The 20009-nt window shown below is 40.1% G+C and overlaps 1 protein-coding gene across 1 annotated transcript in view; it reads right to left on the reverse strand.

The window, feature by feature from the left end:
• Positions 1-1240: 1240 nt before the first annotated feature.
• Positions 1241-20009, reverse strand: part of MRPL48 (mitochondrial ribosomal protein L48) — a 47411-nt gene continuing 28642 nt past the window's right edge. Inside the window, exons 6-9 of the mRNA XM_070490726.1 lie at positions 12994-13163; positions 4636-4738; positions 2568-2657; positions 1241-1543 (exon numbers count right to left, since the gene is read on the reverse strand). Coding sequence (XP_070346827.1) covers positions 1469-1543; positions 2568-2657; positions 4636-4738; positions 12994-13163 — 438 coding nt within the window. The 3' untranslated portion in view covers positions 1241-1468. The remainder of the gene's footprint in view (positions 1544-2567; positions 2658-4635; positions 4739-12993; positions 13164-20009) is intronic.

The following is a 20009-nucleotide window of genomic DNA, read 5'->3' on the forward strand; positions in this document are numbered from 1 at the left end:
TTTATCCATCTGTAAAATCGGGGTAATACCAGCAACCTCAAGGATAATGTGTATAAAGTACATAGCATAATGAGGTCTCAATAAATGTGAGTGAGATGTACTCACACACATTTTCACACACAGAGATACCCATCCACATGCACACACTAAAAGACTGGTGTGAGGATTAGAGCTAATGTAGTACCTGGCACAGGGTCTAGCTCAGTAAATGATAGCTATTATGTACAAAAGTATCAATGCACTAATGCCCCAAAGAGGAAAAACATTTGAGGTCACTTAGAGGTTCTCAAAGAGGTAACCCCGGACCAGCAGCATCAGCATCACCTGGGAACTTGTAAGAAAGGCAAATTCTAGGCCCTTACTCAAGATCAAGTAAATCAGAAAATCTGGTGGTGGAGTCTAGCAATTTGTGTTTTAAAAACCCCTCCAGGTGATCCTGATACATGCTTAAGTTTGAGAACCACTGACTTAGATCAGGGTTGGACAAACTTTTCGTGAAGGACCACATAATAACTGTTTTAGGTTTACAGTCTCTGTGACAACTACTCAACTCTGCCATTGTAGCATGCGAGCAGTCATGGACAATATGTAAATGAAGGAGCATGGCTCTGTGCCAATAAACCTTTATTCACAAAAACAGGCAATGGAGTTTTGGAACTAGATAGAGGTGGAGGTTGCACAACATTGTGAGTGTATTAAATACCACTGAATTGTTCGCTTTAATATGGTTAATTTTGTGGTATGTAAATTTCACCTCAATAAATTACTTTTAAAAAAACAAACAGGCAGTCAGTAGGATTTGGCTCACAAGTAGCAGTTTTCTGACCCCTGACAAAGATCAACCTTTAATTCTTTGCTTAAACTCATTCCAGGCAACCCTAATTAGCAGTTTATGTAACACTTACCTGAATACTTAGGACAAGTCACTCACTACCTCACTAAGCAATTTTTTTCACTTATGGACAGACCCTGATTCCATCTGGAGAGTTTTTTCATATTCAAAGCCAAAATCTCCCTCCTTATGCCTTCTACCCACAGAGAGTTTACTCATGTTATGATCCTCTGTTTCACTGAAGGACTCCATGCCAGATGGCTTTAAAGGATGAGTTCACTCTAATTGGAGAAAATACTGAAGGGGAACATACTTCTGTGCTAAAGCACCAGGCAAAGAGAAAATAGAATCTTAGTTAAAGATGCTCCACAGGATGACCATCTTCTCCCATACACACACACACACCCATCATCAGCAGATCTTTATTAGATGGAGGATACCTAGGGTTGGCTCAGAGGAAAGTGGTGACAATTGGTAAGCACTCCTCCATAGAGAAGAGGAGGCATTCCTGCCTGTGGGGATGTCTACTTATGATATCTAAGGGTGAGAGACTCCTGCTTAACTTTGGCCACCCAGGAAGCTCTTCCCCTTGGCACTCAATGTCACCGGTGCTGGCAGGAAAGGGTTGGGAATGAGCTAGTTCAACTTGGCTAACAGTTCTTCCAGTTCTGGCCGAGCTTTGAACCTTCCCTTGAAGTCCTCTTCAGTGTGCTGGAGAGAAGAAGAAAAAAGTTGGAATTACTGCAGCACTTTCAGTGACTCACATATGCACAGCCTCCAAAAAGGATCCGTCAGCAAGCTCTGTAGAGAATGGTTCAGGTTCAACTAACTTTTATTGAGTATCTGCTATGCACCAGACTTGTTTTAGGTCCCAGGGACTCAAAGTGGAATTAGACTTCCTCCCTGCCTTAAATGAACTTATAGTCCAGTGAGAGAAGACAGACATATAAAGAACTAATGTCAAAATGCTATAAGTATCACAACAGAAGCACTTAAAAGAGAGAGAGAGAATGCCAAAATTCTCCATTTACACTAGGAAAAAACAGACATAGGAACTGGAATATTTCAAGTCAGCATGACCAGCACATTTTCTCCCTGTAGACAGATCTATGTGAAACCCAAATAACAAGAAGCTTAACAAGCATGGACAGAACAAGGGGAGTGGATGAAGCAAATGGCATCAGTCAGTCTAAGATGACCTGAGTGTCTGTCATAAGGATCATTTTGGCAACTGGACTCAAATACTCAGTATTTAGGCTAAGGTTCCAAATGTATTTGAAGTTTTCCATGCCAAACTTCCTTCTGACTGGCATTCTTTACTGAATATATTCAGTCAGGCTACAGTCAAGCCTTGAAGATCCAGGAACCTTCTCTCTAAAGTACATTTCCCTATTTGCGTTCTGACTAATTATACTGTATGTGATCTTAAATCATGTTCTTTCTGCTATACAACTGCCTGATGGGAGTGAATTTGGGGTGTAATGGGCTCATCCCTAACATCAGGATGCTGTGATGGAGTTCAGCTCCTATGGTCCATAAAGCATCATCCCTGATGCACTGGAAGAGCCAGAAAACCGACCATGGTAATACCAGCCTGCACACCTTTCCTGAGTATTATCTGGGCTAAATTATCCACATCTCTCTGTTGTTTCTAACACCAGGCAGTCTGAATGCTCTTTTCCATATTTTGAGCACAGGTGGCCACCAGGGGGCCTCTTCTCAAACTAACACCTACCTCTCTCACTGACAGTTTGACTCCTTCAGGAAGATTGCTTTGGATTATTTCCAAGAAAATCTCTGCAAATGTAGCACTCAAACCGCTGATCTGCAAAAGGAAAGAAGAAGCTTTAAGAGAGGCACTGCAAGCTGGGTAACTGGGCAAACATGGCATGGGCTCAAATGTCAGTCCAGCAGAGCTAGAGGGCTCTTGGGTGGAGGATTAACACCCAGAGCTAGTTTCAGAGCCCAGCCTCTACAGGATTTCTCTTGCTATCTGCCAAGGTGTCCGCTTGCTGAGATGGTCATGGCCAATATCTGCTCCTGTAGGCAATGGATGTCATAACTGGACCAAGAGGTTATGAAGTCCAGGATGACGTTCTGATTCAACTCAGGTTTACCCACATAGACCAGGACCTGATTGATGTCAGACCTTGTGCTAGAATCCAGAGGTGAATCAGATGTGTGTAGAGGGGCATGCAGGGGGCTGTGGGAACCCACAAGAGAATACCTACCTAACAATCAGAGGAGGTCAAAGAAAGCTTCCAAAAGAGGTAACGTCTGGGTGGAGTCTTGAAGAAAAACGAGAGTACCCTGGGAGACTTCAACAGCAGTGTGTGTGTGGTGGGGGGGGGGGGGGGGGGGGGTGGGTTTCAAGGCAGAGAAAACAATATACAGTAAAATGTGAAGCATAGCACAGTACTAGGGAATTACAACTAGTTCCGTGTGTGGCTGGAATGAATGGGGTGTGAAGAGGAAAAGCAGGAGGAGAATCATGAAGGCACTTAAGTGCTAATCTAAAGAGTTCAAGTTTTATCCTATGGGTCTCAGTAGTATGTTAGATCTGTCATAAGATTATATCAAATACTTTATTCCTGATAATATTTAAAGAACCAAAGATTGCAAGTACTTTATTTTAAAAATTAACAAAGATTTAAGGTTTAACATTAACATTTAACATTAACATAGATTTAACATTCCTCTCATTACTTTGCTGATATGTTTCTTGAGTGGATCAAAAAAGGGTGATGTCCACACATTGGACTATTATTTGGCAATAAAAAGGGATGAAGTATTGATACATATTACAACATGGATGAGCCTTGAAAACATCACACTAAGTAAAAAAAGCTAGACATAAAAAGCCATATGTTGTACAATTCCATTTAAATGGAATGTCTAGAAAAGGTAAAACCATAGAGACAGAAAGTAGATTAGTGGTTGCCAGGGGCTGGGGGAATGGGGAAAGAGGAGTGACTGCCAACAGATACAGAGTTCCTTTTTGGGGTGATGAAAATGTTCTAAAATTAATTGTGATGATGCTTGGATAACTGTAAATTTTCTAAAACCTTTTAATTGTGCATTAAATAGGTAAATTGTATGTGACTAAAACTCTCAATAAAGCTGTTCTACATAAGGGGGGTGATGTTAAGTATGAATTTTTAATAAATCTGGGCACCCTCATGATGGTATGGTTGTCAACCACCTGTCTGCAGTAAAAAGATAGAGAACCACGGCTAGAGCTAAAGGGAAGCCACTAAGGGGTTCCAGGCAGGAAAATGACATGATCACATTGATATGAAGGTAAAGAAAAGTGGATGGATCTGAAAGATTTTTAGGGGTAGAAACTATAGAATTTGGTGAAAGAATGGATATCCGAGGGCAAAGAAGGGTCAAGCATTAGGCTCAAAGGTGGGAAGGATTATAGAAAAAAGAGGAACATCAGTACCTCTCCAATTAGTTTTGTATACATTGAGTGTAGGGCACCTGTGGAACATCTCAGTGGAGAAGTCCAGTAGTTAACTAGACATCAGGTTTGAAGCTCAACCAAGAGATCAGAACTGGATATACATATACCTGGGGTTCTGGGGGTTATCAGTATTAAATGATGATCACTGAGGCCAGGGGAACAAATGAGATTGCACAGAGGGAAGGTATTACATCAAGAGAGATGGAGGGATCAAGAAATGAACCCTGGAGAACACCATCATTCAAAGGGCAGGCAAGAGGCATGAAAGGAGAAAAAATGGATAGAAATAAGAACCAGGAAAGGCAAACACATTTCAAGTTTCTCCCAGAGTACCTACCTGAACTACTCGCTCATGGGTGGTAAGAACTGAGTCCAAGAACATTTTGCTGCCTTGGTCCTGCAGCTGCAACACTTCCATGGTTTTGGTGGGCATCGCATAACTGTGGGAAGAAGAGTCAGCTATTGGGAGGGTTCCCTTAAGACAGCACACCACTTCAATCAGGTTAGTCCCTGAGTACAGCCCCTCCGACATGCAGTAGCTCCTGGAATCTAGAGCTGTTTATCTGCAGCCAGGAGCAAAGTTACCAGATCTTCTGAAACCTCCTCCAGAGGTCTCTCAACTCCCTGAGGGGATAGACCATGTCTAATGCTTTTCTGCATCCCCAATCAGGCCTAATATAACACTCTGAATAAAATCTGGTGACTAATAACTATTTGCTGCTACTAAAGAATAGCCAATTCTAAAAGGATCAAGCTCATCACTGGGTATGCTTTGGAGGCTAACCTTGGGTATTTCATCTCTTCTGGAGAAATGAGGCATGAAACCCAATTGTTCTAGAGCAGGATTTCTCAACCTCAGCACTATTGACATTTTAGACCAGATAATTCTTTGCTGTGGGGGTCTGGCCTATCCATCCCTAACCTCTATGCCCACCAGATGCCAGTAGTACCCCCGGAAGTGGTGACAATCAAAATTATCTCCAGACATTGTTAAATGTCCCCAGGTTGAGAACCATTGTTGCAGAGTTTATGCTTCCCATAATTGGCTTCAGCAGATCTACACGCTACAATGAAAAGAATGCTGGACTTGGGGTCAAGTCTTGGCCCTGCCACTTACTAGTAATATTTACTTAGGCAAGTGACTTCCCTCCCGGGCCTCAATTTCTTCATGTATAAAGGGGATTACAATCTAGGCCTATATCAATAGACCGTTGTGAGGATGAGGTGTGATGATAAGATAGGACTGATGGCTGCACATAAATATGGTATTAGTGTTGTGTACATCTTATCAAAAAGTTTACCAAACTGAAGAGAAATGGAAAAAGAATAACAACAGTAGGAATGTGGAATTTTCATGCCACACAAAGAGTCATCAGTTAATATCAGGGACCATGGCCCTCTACACATGGACTTCTACAAAAGGATGTTTGGTTTAATGGAAAATGGATTAGAGACATGATAGTCAGTCCTGGATTTAAATGTTGGCCCTGCCACTGATTACCTATTTAACCCTGAAGAAATTAATTCACTTCTCTGAGTCTCAGTTTCTTCAGCTATAAATTGAGGATAATAATACCCAGTTCATAGGGTTGTTGCAATTATGATTAAATGAGATTACATAAGTAATTTGCCTGGCACACTATGCCTAAAAATGCCAGTTCCCTTGCCCTTATAAACAGTGAGTAAATGCTAGGTATTGCAAACTCTTCTAGGTAGCCTCCCTAAATAATATCCATTCCCATTTTTCAACAAAATCTCTGATCTCCACTTCTAATTCAAATTTGGTAATAACTTCCCTATGTAAAAAAAACTGGGACACATCCATAGACTTGTTATGGAAGATCAAATAAAATATGTAAAAGCTTTCAGAAAAGTAAAAAGCACTCTAAAATGCTATTTTTCCTTTTTGACATTCTGCAGATAAGACTGACTGACTGAAGTGGGAATTGTCCATTCCTGCCAATGAGTATGCACTTTATTCTTCAACACTTACTTCAGCAAGATTTCATTGATTTTTTTTGTTCATCTTTCATTCATTCAACAAACATTTACTGACAGCCTGTTCTGTGCTAGGCAGTCTGCTGGGCACTATGCAATCTATGCTTTCAAGGATCTCACTAGGCGTGTTTTGAAGAGACAGGTAAGTACACAAACATCTATACTACAGTAAGACACAGGCAATAATAAGTATGTACCAAAAATTATAGGGACGAGAGGGGGAGAACAGGGGCCTCCGGGAATGTTTCATAGGTGAAGAAGTGCTTTATCAAGATGTAAAGAATGAACATAGGTGTTTGCCTGGAAGGCATTCAAAAAAGGGACATTCTACAAAGGCAAGGAGGCATGAGAGGCCCTCAAAGAGAACCTACAGAGAAATCAGACATAGTTTGATAAAGAAATACTGGGAACTCTTGTCATATCAAAGTAGAATAGGTCTTTGAGCAGTAAGAGTATAGATAATTTTTCTTTAGTATCTACACTTTTCTGTACTTTCCAAATTTTCTGCAATAAACATTACTTGGATGATCAGATAGTAAAAACAGAAGGGAAGAAATGAAATAAATGCATTTCAAGAGTCAATATAACATGACAAAATAGCTCTACCTTTGGGAGTACTGCCTGGGTTGGGACACAAGGGTGCCTGCTGGGGTGCTAGGGAACTTAGAGTCTGTGGATTCTACTATATATAAGTTATACCTTTACTTTAAAAAGTATAACTGGATTAAAAAAAAAAAAGGAAAGAGTAGCCTTAGAGAATGATGCTGAGTGATGCTTTGACTCTCCAGAGCATTGGGGCCGGGTCAGCTTCAGGCTTGGAAGCTGCTTTCAGATGAGTAAGATTTCCCTCTCTCCAGACAGCTGCTCAGCAAAGGATGCGGCAAATTAAGGGACCCACAGGAGAGGCCTCTTGCTCTTCTCTCCTGGGTGAGCTGCAGCTGCAGCAATGCAGACCATTTATAGAACAAAAGCCAGCATACGGCTCCCCTGCCCAATTCCATCTCAAGGTCAAAGCCCTACCCCCACTCCCAGAGGAAAAATGGATCAAGATGAAATGACAATCAGAAGAAAAGAACATCATTTCATCTCTGAAAAGCTCGGCAGCGAGAATGTCTAATATGACGGTCTGAAAACCTCAATCAATGCAGAGAAGTGAGCTGCTGAAAATGAACATCTCTTTATGCTCTGCACTAGTCAGAGCAAAGAACCAAGCAAGAGGCAAAAAGCAGCACATCATTCATTCTGTTATTCTAGGAAACACATTCATGCCTACTGGAACTCAACTCAAGTCAATAAATATTCATTCAGTGCCTACTATGCGTCAGGTACTGGGCCAGATCTTAGGGTTAGACTGCTGATGAAAACAAAAACAGTCCTTGCTTCACAGATTTTAGAGTCTAATAAGGTAGACCAATAATAGTTAAGTAATTAAAAAGGTAAGGAATGAGTGTTATGAAAGGGAAGTTATATACCCTTTACTTCTCCTAAATATTTAACATAAGGACCTAACTTAATGAGGTTCTCTTAAGAAGTGACATTCAAGATGAAGCCTAAAAAGAAAAGTTGGGGTTAGTTAGGTGAAGGGAAAAGAATACTCTAAGCTTTAGTTAGCATAAGCAAAGGTCCTGAGGTGGGAAGGGACCAAAACAAAGCCAGTGTAACTGGAAGTAGAGGGAGAAAGAGAGAGAAGTGTGAATTAAGGCAAGAGAGGCAAGCCCAGGCCATGGAGTACCTAGTAAGGCATGTGAGGAACTTTTATTTTGATCCTAAAGGAATGGGAAGCCACGGAAAGGAATTTGAGCACAGGAGTGACATAATCATATTTCCATTCTAGAAAGATCACACTAAAAGTTGTGTGGAGAACCAGTTAGAGGGAAATGAAAATTGGGGGGAAAAAAGTGGTTTCAAATCCAGACCTTGCCACTTATCAGATAGATGACTATAGGCAAGCTTATATTATATTAATAACAAAAATTAATAATAATAATAGCAGCCAACAGTTTCTGGACATGGTTGTAAGCACTTACAATATATCAACTCCCTTAATTTTCACTATAGCCTTTTTAGGTGGGTACTTTTATTAACCCTACTTTACAGATGAGGAAACCAAGACACAAAGAGCTTAAGTAAACTACCCAATGTCGGATGACAAGAATGCAGCAGAGCAAGAATAAAACTCAGGCAGTCTGCCTCCAGAGTCAATGCTTTGATCCACTATGTGCAAGGTGCTTGTTTCAATTATGCAGAATAATATACCAAAAAAGTACCTAACAGAGCGGCTGGCTGACAGTAGGTGCTCAACAAATGTTCCTGCCTTCCTGCCTTCCTTCCTACCACCCAAATGCAGCCAGAGCTTTTCACAGCAGGGTTTTAAAAACAGAATCTTTTAAAAAGTCTTGAAAATTTTAAACACTATTCCAGGGAGATGATCTCCTGTAGGTATGACAACATTCTGTAAGAAAACATTTAATGCCTCTTTGCCACCACAACCTCTGAGAAGCTACCCCTAATCCCTGCCAGCTGAAAAAAATCTCTTCATTAATTATTAACAACAATAATGCTATTTACAGTGTTTACAATGTGCCAGTCTCTCTGCTAAGTTTTATCATATGTTATATTTTTTAATTTACAGAACTCAAAGAAATAGGAAAATTACCATCCCATTATATAGATGAGGAAACTGAGGTTCAGAATTTCTCAAGGTCATATTGCTAATAACTGGTAGAACTAGAATGTGAGTGCAGGCAGTGTGATTCCAGAGCTTGGACGCTTAATCACTTGTTACTCAGTGTGGTCTGTAGACAAGCTGCTGGTGAACAGACAGCTTGTGATCAGTCATGACAAGATGAGAAATGTGCAACAGTCACTAAACACACTGTTTAATTCAGTCAACATTTTTTTTTTAATAGCAAGACTTTCTTGATGAAGGAAGCAAACTTAATATGCATTCTGGCATAAGCTCCTGGTATCTTCATGGAGCGGTACTTTGAGAAGCACCACTCTAAATTATTATGCTACTCTGCCTCCTTGAACTGCCATTGCACTCTATCTTTCACTTACCGCCTTCCACATTATAATTATTCTCCGTGTGTGTGTATATACATACACACTCCCTGAAATCAGGGACGTTCTCCTTTGTATCCTCCAGTCAGAATGTCTAGTACAATGCCTACCACAGAGCAAGATGAGGCTCAATCAACGGTTTTTTAATTAATGAATGAAAGCACTTTCATTAACCTTTAAGAAATGTATACCACACAACTGGATTGTGTAGTCATACTTAAGAAGCTTTCATTCCTTCAACAAGGGCTAAGTGTCCCCCATGTGGCAGGCCTTATGCTAGGTGCTGAAGAAATAAAGAACACAGTCCCCATCTAGTCAGGGGGAGGGGAGCTGACACAGGAATAGATCATTATGTGCCGCCCCCCCAACCCCCCCAGCCCTGAGCACTAAGTGACATGATAGAGGTGTATGTCAAGTGCTGAAAGAGCAACCAACTCTCTGGGGCATCAGAAAAAGATAAAGCGCATCTTTAGGCCTAAAACAATTGAAGTTCTATCAGCTGAGAGAGCTAAAGTCACAGCTTATTATCCAGTCTTCTAAAGAGCACATTTAGCACACTTATACTCTAAGTTACAAAGGTTTAAAAGTTCAAATTTGGCTTAAGGACTTAAAATAAGACCCTAAATAATGAAAAATACTTGAGTCAGGCAGAAATGGGTCAAATCCAGGCAACTTACCGGTTCTGTGATTTTTGGCCTTTGTGAGCTTTGCTTCCTCATTTGTAAAATGGGAATATACTAATATCTAGTGAGTAAGAAAGGATAATTTTTGCCATATCCACATACTGTGCCATGTATTACCTTGCCACAACAGCAAACCACTCAAACTATTATTTATTAAATATTTCTCTTTAAATCAACACACTTTACAACATTTATTTTAAAAAGAAACTTGAGATGTGGAAGAACTGGAACTTATGTTGCTGATGAGAAAGCAAAATGGTACAACCTCTTTGGAAAGAGTTTGGCAGTTGCCTGTAAATTTAAACATACGCTACACTTACCATTCGACCCACAATTACACTCCTAGAGAAATAAAAACACATTTTCACAAAAACCTGTGCATGTTTACAGTGGCTTTCTTCATTACTGCCCCAAAGTGGAAACACAAATGTCCTTCAAATGGATAAACAAACTATGGTACATCCATTCAGTGAAACGCTGCTCAGCAACAAAAAGGAACAAACTACTTCATACAGGCAAAAACATGGATGAATCTCAAATACATTATCCTAAATGAAAGAAGCCAGACTCAAAAGGAAAAATATTGTATGATTCCATTCATGTGACATTCTGGAAAAGGCAAAACCCTAGGGACAGAAAATAGATCAGTAGTTGCCAGGGACTGCGAGTCGGGGAAGGGAGTGAGACTATAAAGGCAGGAGGGGACTTCTTGGGATGATGGAAATGTTCTATATCTTGATTATGATGGTATTTACTGCAAGCATTTGTCAAAACTCACAGAAACTTCGCTAAAAGGATGAATTTTACTGAATGTAGCTTATACCTCAATAAGCCTGATTTTATATCAGCATTGTAAATGGAAAACCAGTATCAGCTGGCATAAATAGAAAGTAAGTTAAAAATAAATACAAAGAAAACAAGACAATGTTATAAAATTCCAACTAGATACTAGTGCTTGCCAAAGACTCTGAGCCTGAGGTCCCCTCTGTGTTATAAAGATTAGGAAGTGCTAGAGTGGTGTTAAGGACATACCAGCACCACACTAGGAATTTCTCCTTGACATAATTAGGTTGGATGAGAATTAAAAAGGGAAGAAATTTCTCACCATGTGATTTAATGTTATTTAAGGCAAACCACAGGGCATGCCACGCTTGCAGGAACACTGAGATAAGATATGTAAAGTGCCTGGCCTGGAGTAGGTAGCCAGTAAATGTTAGTTCTCCTCCCCCACAGTTTTCTAACAAATCCAAAGAGTAAATGAAAAGAAGAGAAGGCAAAGAATACCCAAATAAATGGGGAGACATACCATGTTAATGGATCAGAGGATTCAAAATAGATAAGATGTCAATTCTCCTCAAATTCATCTACAGAGTCAACACAACCCCAACGAATTTCCATTAGGCTCCTTTCTGTAGAAATCAACAAGCTAATTCTAAAATTTTTATGGAAAACCAAAGGACCTAGAAGAGCCAAAATAATTTGGAAAAAGAAGAACAAAGTTTCAGTAATCAAGTTACAGTAGTTAAGATAATGTGGTATTGTAAGCATAGATATAGATCAATGTAACAGAATAGAGTCCAGAAATACACAGACATATATATGGTTAACTGACTTTCAACAAAGGCGCTAAGACAATTCAGTGAAGAAAGACAATCTTTTCAACAAATGGCACTGGAACAATTGGATATCTATATGCAAAAAAAAGAAGAAAAGAAAAGAAAAAAAATTTCAAGATATATCTCACACCACATACCAAAATAAATCAAAATGGATCACAGACCTAAATCTAACACTTAAAGCTATAGAACTTCCAGGAGAAAATGTGATCTTGAGTTAGGCCAAGATTTCTTAGACATGACACTAAAAGCACAAACAATAAAAGAAAAAAAGGATAAATTGAACTTCATCAAACTTAAAAAACCTTCTGCTCTTCAAAAGACACAGATAAGAAGATAATTCAGAGACTGGGAGAAAATATTTGTAAAATACACACTGAAAAAGAACTGGTATCTAAAACTAGATAAAGAACCTCCGTTACCCAATAATAAGAAAACAACCCAATTTCAAAAATGGACAAAAGATTTGAACATGTCGTCAAAGAACATGTAAGAAGGTACGTCAGCACATGAATAAAGCACATCAAATAAAGAAATAAGCACATAAAAAGATGCTCAACATCCTTATTTACTAGGGTAGTGAAGATTAAAACCACTATGAAATACCACTATATATCTATTAGAATAGCTTTAAAAAAACCTGACAGTACAAAGTGCTGACCAGGATAAGGAGTTACAAGAACTCTCATACACTGCTGGTGAGAATACAAATTGTGGAGTCACTTTGGAAAACAGTTTGGCAGTTTCTTATAAAGTTAACCATACATTCACCATAAAACCCAACAATCCCAGTCTTAGGTAGTTATCCAAGAGCAAAGAAGACATATGCCCACACAAAACCTGTACAAGAATGCTTATGGCAGCATTCATAATCACCAATAAACTGGAAACAATCCAAACATACATCAACTGGTGAATGGATAAGCCAATTAAAGTTCACCATTTAATGGAATACTACTCAGCAATAAACTACTTAGAAAAACACAAATGAATCTTAAACACATTATGCTAAATGAAAGAGTCCAGACACAAACAGCTCCATACAGTGTGATTCCATTTACTTGATGTTCTGGAGAACTTAAAACAATAGGGACAGAAAATCAATCAGCAGTTGCCAGGGACTTGAGGGAGAAAGAGGAAGAGATTGACTACACCTGGGCACTGGGGAACTTTTTGGGTTAATGGAAGTTCTACATTTTGATTATGGCAAACTATATGCCTAAAAGGGGTGAATTTTACTACATGTAAATTATATCTCAAAACCTCATTTAACAACAACAAAGCAGAGCATGCCACCCACACCAAGAACATCCCATGCGAAGGCATCTTTCATACCTTTCCTCGACTTTAATGGAGAGATGGTTACAGAGGTTGTGAACATATTGGGCATAACTCTCCGCCACGGCCATGTCGTACGCAGTCACGTGAATGTTTAAAGCCCCATATTCATAATCTGTCCCCAAATTAATGGGTCTCACTTCCACTTTTGCCCTCTTCTTCTTGGGCTAAACAGAAAGCAAAAAGAGAGAGAAAATAAACCAAAGTATTGTAAAAGAAATTCTAATCATACCATCTTCACATTAAAAAAAAAAATCAATGTTTCAAATGAATTTGTTTACCATTTTTCTCTCAGGTTACCCTACTTACAAATGAAAAATCTCCTGGGGAGGAATGGGCAGCTTCCCTTGCCACTCGGGGCTGTGACATCAGCCAACGAACGGAGAATGGAGAGGGAATACTGCTGGCATTATTATTTTTTTTTTCTTTTCTAAAGATTGGCACCTGGGCTAACAACTGTTGCCAATCTTTTTTTTTTTTTCCTGCTTTATCTCCCCAACCCACCCGCCCCCCATACACAGTTGTATATCTTAGTTGCATGTCCTTCTAGTTGTGGGATGTGGGACGCTGCCTCAACGTGGCCTGACGAGCGGTGCCATGTCCGCGCCCAGGATCCGAACCCTGGGCCGCCGCAGCGGAGCGCGGGAACTTAACCTCTCGGCCACGGAGCCGGCCGTGTGCTGGCATTATTTTAACATGAATGCATGTGACTGTCTTCTGCCATTGACTAGTTTTGAGACCCACCTCCCATCTCTAGACCTCAGTTTCTCAATTTTTAAATTGATGGGAATATGCTAGATAACAGATTCTTAATCTAGAACCCAGAGAGAAATTTCAAGGGGTCTGTCAACACCCAAACTTACATGCAAAATTTTACGTGTGCACATTTTTCTGAGGAGAATCTTTAGCTTTCATCAGAATCTTAAAGAAATCAATCACAAAGAAGCTCAGCATCAGCTCTCTTCCAGCCCTCCCAGCTTTGAAATTCTGTAGTCTAATTATTAGACAGTTTAGAAAATTTAGAAAAATTATTTTCTTTCTCTTTCATATAAAATATTGCTTCACTACATATCAACCTGCGCAAGCTGTTGTGAAAAATTAAAATGAAGCCTGGGAAAACAGACGTTTAACACAACATAGATCAAGATCAAGAAAGCTTTTCAACTGGAAATAATCTAACCTAAATGCCCATCAAGAGAGGACATGTTAAATAAATCATGGCACATCCATTCAATAGTCATTATGCAGCTGTAAGAAGGAACAAGGAACTTCTTTATGTACTGATATGGAAGGCTTTTAAGATAAATGACAAAAGCAAACTGTAGAATAATGTGTTCAGGATATTGCCATATAAATAAAAAGGGTGGGTGAGGAGAATAGGTGTGTGTGTGTGTTTAATTACATACATATTTATTTGCTTGCATATCCCAAAAATATCTCTGGAAGGATGTACAGAAATACCATATCATTGGTTGTCTGTGAGGGAACTGAGTGGCTGGGGCATAGGGGTAGGAAGGAGATTTTTAAATCATCTCTTCTATATTTTTTGAATTTTTAATAATGTGAATCTTTTATCAATTCAAAGTTAGAATCTTAAAATCTACTGTTTTAAGAAATTTTTTCAGTAAAACTTTTATTGCAATATAATATTTATACTGAAGAATGCATAAATAAGTACACAGCTCAATGAATTTTCAAAGTGAAAATATCTGTATAATCAGTATCCTGAATAAGAAATAGACCAGGACCAGCATCCCAAAAGTCTCCTGCCCCAAAATTGGTAACCACTACTCTGACTTGTAAAACCATAGGGTTATTTTGCCTGTTTCTGAAATTCGTGAAAATGGAGAGATATACTATGTTCTCTTTTGTGTCTGGCTTCTTTAATTCATCATGTTTATAAGATTCATTATGTATTAGGCAAAACAGTGGTTCTTTCCTTCTCATTGCTCTAGCAGTTTATTATACAAATATGCTACAGTATTCTAGTTTGTTTGTTTTAGCCATTCTGATTAGTATAAAGTAGAAACGCACTGAGATTTTAACTTCCATTTCCTTTAAATCTACTGAGCTTGAGCACCTTCCCATATGTCCACTGGCCATTGGAATATTCTCTTCTGTAACCTGCCTATTCAAATATTTTGCCCATTTTTAAAATTGGGTTGTCTGCCTTTCTCTTACTGATTTGTAGATGTTCTTTCTATATTCTAGACATGATCCTTTGTTAAAATGTACATGGGCTGGAAATATCTTCTCCCTCTCTGTAGCTTCCCTTTTCACTTTTTAATGGTGCATTTTCATGAGCAGAAGTTCTTATTTTTAATGTAGTCCAATTTACTCATTTTTTCTTTTATGGTTATAGTCATTTTTGTGTCCTGTTTAAGAAATCATTGCCTACCTTAAGATCATGAAGACATTCTTGTATATCTTCTAGCAGTTTGATTATTTTAACATTTACATATAGATCTACAATCCATTTTTAAGTGATTTTTGTGTACAGTGTAAAATAGGAGTCAAGAGTCATTTTTTCTCACATGAGCACCTGGTCCAACTGACCCAGCACCATTGCGTTGCAGTGGAACCTTTGTCATATAAGTGTCCATTAGATACACAGATCTGTTCCTATTCTCCTTATCCTGTTCCATTGGACTATTTGTCTATCCTTGAGCCAATACCACACTGTCCTAATTACTGGAGATTTATAATGTCTTGCTAATTGGTAGAAATAGTTTTGTTTTTTTAAGAAAAGGAGGGGGACTCTCTCTCTATTTACAGGTCTTAACTTGCCCCTATCTAACAGCTAACAGCCTAATGGCTGTCCCAGCAGGGTTGTTCCTGGCAGAGTACCTGGAATGGTTCTCGCACATCGCTGCTCTCCAGTTCAACCTAAGAGAGCAGGGGCTCAGTCTGGGGAAGTGGGGGGAGGACCAAGAAATGGTCCTTTCCCAACGCCAGTAATAATGATGACAGACCTGACCTCATAGGGATGTTCTAAGAACTGAACAAAACACTGTATGTAAAGGGGTTAATACAACCTGTGGCATATATTTAAACACTCAATAAATATTAACTTTTATTACTATTTTTATTCTTATATTCTTCATATCTAGCACAGGGCCTGACAGAGAGAAAACATGCAATGAATCACAATTTTAGAATTTTGGAACAGGATGGCATTTAGAGATGATTTTGTCCCAGTTTTTCATCCTTGCAGGGGAAGAATATGAAGCCCAGAAAGATTAAATATGTCACGCAGAGTCACACAGCCAGACAGGACAGATCCTAGGAACGAACACCCAGACCTCCCGACCCCCACTGCAGGGATTTTTCCACTGCAGCCTCTGCATTATTAAAGTTCTTAACAGTGGGGGCCACCCCAGGGTCCTAGACTTTGCCGTGAGTGAGAAGCCAGCCTCTAGAGAACAACCACCAAGGTGCAGGGGCTTGGCTCTCTCTCCTTCAGAGCCCACCACGCTGGAAGCCAAATGCAGTGATCCAGACTTCTCATCATGACAGCACTGCAGTCAGAGCTGTGAAGAATGCTAAAGCTGGAATGCAATGGGGAGCGGCTGAAATTTTCCAGCAGAGAGGGGAGGAGCTCCTCTGAAGCCTGTAGGAGGCTTTTCTTAACCAGGGAAAATGCCAGGGCTCTTCAAAGGTGTTGCTTTAGGGGAACAAAAAAAGAAAGCTGATTCCAGTATCCCTCTTGGCATCTCGCTTGCTTTTCCGTGTTGGCCTAGATCTGTCTGGGCCGATCCACACCATCAGGAGCCCATTGTGATATTATATTTCAGTTCTGAGCCAGGGCACAGCAAAGCCAGCAAGAACTTGACTGCAAATAATAACAGACACCAGTTCCTATAATTTTACCTGCACAATCTTTCTCATATCCATCCCTGCCTTTCTATTCCTAATGTCTGAGTTCAGGTCTTCATGACTGTCATGGGGAGCCATGAAAGATGTTTGTGCAAGGAATGTACATGACTAGAGCTGTATTTTGGCAAGGCCACCCTGACTGCATATGGAGGAGAGCCAGGCAGGAAAGGAAAGGAGGCTAGAAGAAAGGTGGCAGGGAAGACGGACTACTGTCCACCATCAAACTTCGGCATCTGTGGCTGACCTGGATTCACTGTGGGATGGCCCAGGGTGGCCATTCTTAAGATCCCTGTAGGATTGCACTGTGATGCCCAAAATGGGCCAGGGGATAAATTACTAAACCATTTTTGTGCAGAAATGTCCATATTAACCCTATTCTGCAGACAGAAAAATGAAGTCCTCTGAAGGCACGATACTTGCCCAAGTTTATAGGGAAACTTTGCTGGGAAAGAGCAGATAGAGAAAGGAGTCAGATTAGAACCACAGGATGCTATAGCTGGAAGGGATCTTAGAGAGAATTTAGTCTCTCCTCCCTTCCCTCCTTAATTTTACATACGGGGGAAGTTGAGGCCCAGAAAGGGGAAATGACATGTGTAAGGTTACAAGAGTAAGGAAATGGCAAAGGTAACCACTCTACGTTTAGCCATAGCTAGAAGCTGGGTCTGTGGCCTCAAGCCCAGGCTCTCTCCTCCAGCTTCTGTGAAAGTGAGAATATCTGCCTATCACTATAGGTGGTATTCTCTAGCGTGGGAAAGTTGGAAAGAAATTGTATCATCCTAATCCTCAAATGAAAAGGCTGATAGGTCTATAACATATTCAGCTTCCAGAAATTCTGGTGATGGAAATTTAAAACATTTACACCCGGGGACTTGAAAGACAGAAGGCCTGGCCATGAGAGGGATGGCAAAGAGGCACAACCTGGTGCTGCATGAAGAGTACTAGACTAAGATGGAAGCCAAAGAAAATATGGACTCAAGTTCTATCTGCTTAGTCACTATATGACATTGAGTGACCTCTCTAGGTGTCAGTTTCTTCATCTGTAACACCTAAAGTTCTTGTGAAGCTCAGAATAGTGAATATATGAAATGGAAATAGCACAGACATTAGATGGATTCTGACCATCCTCGGTTCAAATATTGGCTCTAGAAATGACTAGCCACTTGGGCAAGTGATTTAATCTAAGTCTTAGATTCCTCATACAAGGTCTTTAATAACCACAGGATATCTGAGGATTAAATAAAATATGCCATTTGTAATACTATAAAATAAAATAATGCTTTTAAAGCCTGACACATAGCAGTTACAGCATTTGGTATATAGTAGTTACTCAATAAATAGTATCTTTAAAAAAGGTTGAGTAAGCTACACAGATGGAACACTATTATTACTATAAATTGTTGGTAAGCATGTGCCTGGTATCCTAGTGGTATGCCTTACAGAATGAAGCACTTATTAAACATCTGCTGTGTGTAAAGTGCTGATTCAACCAGTCTAAGGAAAGATACTAAAGAAATAGAAAACACAGTCCCAGCTCTAAAGGAGCTTACAGTTCAGAGAGAGAGAGAAAAGACACACACGAAAGAACAGTCCCTCTCAATTTAGTCATAAAGAGCAGCCCATGTCTCATGGCAAGTTCAACACAAGCTACCTAGCTGCACCATGCCCATTAGATCTCTAAGGGCAACCAAGAGCAACCACCTCAGGTGGGGTGCAGCTGAAAGGGCCGTGAGTAGAGTCAGTACCCCTAGGTATTTAGCATGACATATAAGGGTAATATAGTAGTTATTCACAAATGGTATCTTTTACAAAGGTTGATCTAGACCCTGCCTACTTCTCACGTCTCATGTCCCTGCATCCCCTGCTGCCCACTTGAGACTCCAGGATCAACAAACTGCTAAAGCTTTCCCAACTGCATCTCCTGGATTAATGTCTTCCCACCTTTGCTCAGAATGTTTCCCCTCCCTGCAAAGTGCTTGACTCCTCACCCCAGACCTTTAATGTGAGCAACTCCCTCTCATTTTTTACGACCCAGCTTATGCTCTACCAGGAAGCCTTCCCTGATTGCCTCAGGCTGAGTTAGATACTACTCCCATGTGCTCCCATAGCAACCCCCCCTTCTATACCACTATCACTTATCACATGTACTCATTATTCAACAAATATTTTCTGACTACTAGTGATGAGCCAGACCAGGGTTACTATTAGGGATAGGACAGTAAATAAGACAGCCATAGTCTCTGCTCACTGAAGCTTACAATCTGTCAGGGAAGGCATATACAGAACAAGAAATTATAAGGAGATGCATGTTTTGAGGGAGGAAAGGAGAGTGCTGTATGACTATAAAAAGAAAGACTAATACTATCACCATCATCATCATCATCACCACCAGCACTTACGGGCTCTATGTTTCAGACACTGTGCTAAATACTTCAACTTTCTCACTTAATTTACTCCTCACAACAACATTTAAAACGTTCACCAATTTTTTTCTTATAACGATTGGCACCTGAGCTAACAACTATTGCCAATCTTCTTTTTTTTTCTCTTCTCCCCAAAGCCCCCCAGTACATAGTTGTATATTGTAGTTGTGAGTGCCTGTGGTTGTGCTATGTGGGACGCCACCTCAACGTGGCCTGATGAGCGGTGCCATGTCCGCACCCAGGATCCAAACTGGCAAAACCCTGGGCTGCTGAGGTGGGAGCGCGCCAACTTAACCACTCAGCCACGGGGCCGGCCCCTCACAACAACATTTAAATAGCATGGTTACTTAACACCAAGGACACTGTGGCTTGGAAAAGTTAAGTAACATACTCAAGAACACACAACTAGTAAGCCCCAGAGCTGAAGCTTTAAAGCAGGCCTGCCTAATTCCAATACATTCCTCTTAACCTCTGTCTTTCCCTTTAGGGAAGGTGGGCAGAGCCACCTGCCAGTTTCCTCAATATCTACTCTCTCTTTTCCTTTAATAACAGAACTGTTGAATTTTAGCTGGTACATGACCATTCACAATAAAAATTACATTTCCCAACCAATCTTGCAGCTAGGTATGGTTATGTGACTAAGTCTGGCCAGTGGGACATGAGCCCATGCACACTGCTTTCTTTGTCTGCTGATTGGAATGCTTTCTGTTGGTTACG

The sequence above is a fragment of the Equus asinus genome, chromosome 20 (assembly GCF_041296235.1).
Source record: "Equus asinus isolate D_3611 breed Donkey chromosome 20, EquAss-T2T_v2, whole genome shotgun sequence".
NCBI classification, from domain to species: Eukaryota; Metazoa; Chordata; class Mammalia; order Perissodactyla; family Equidae; genus Equus; species Equus asinus.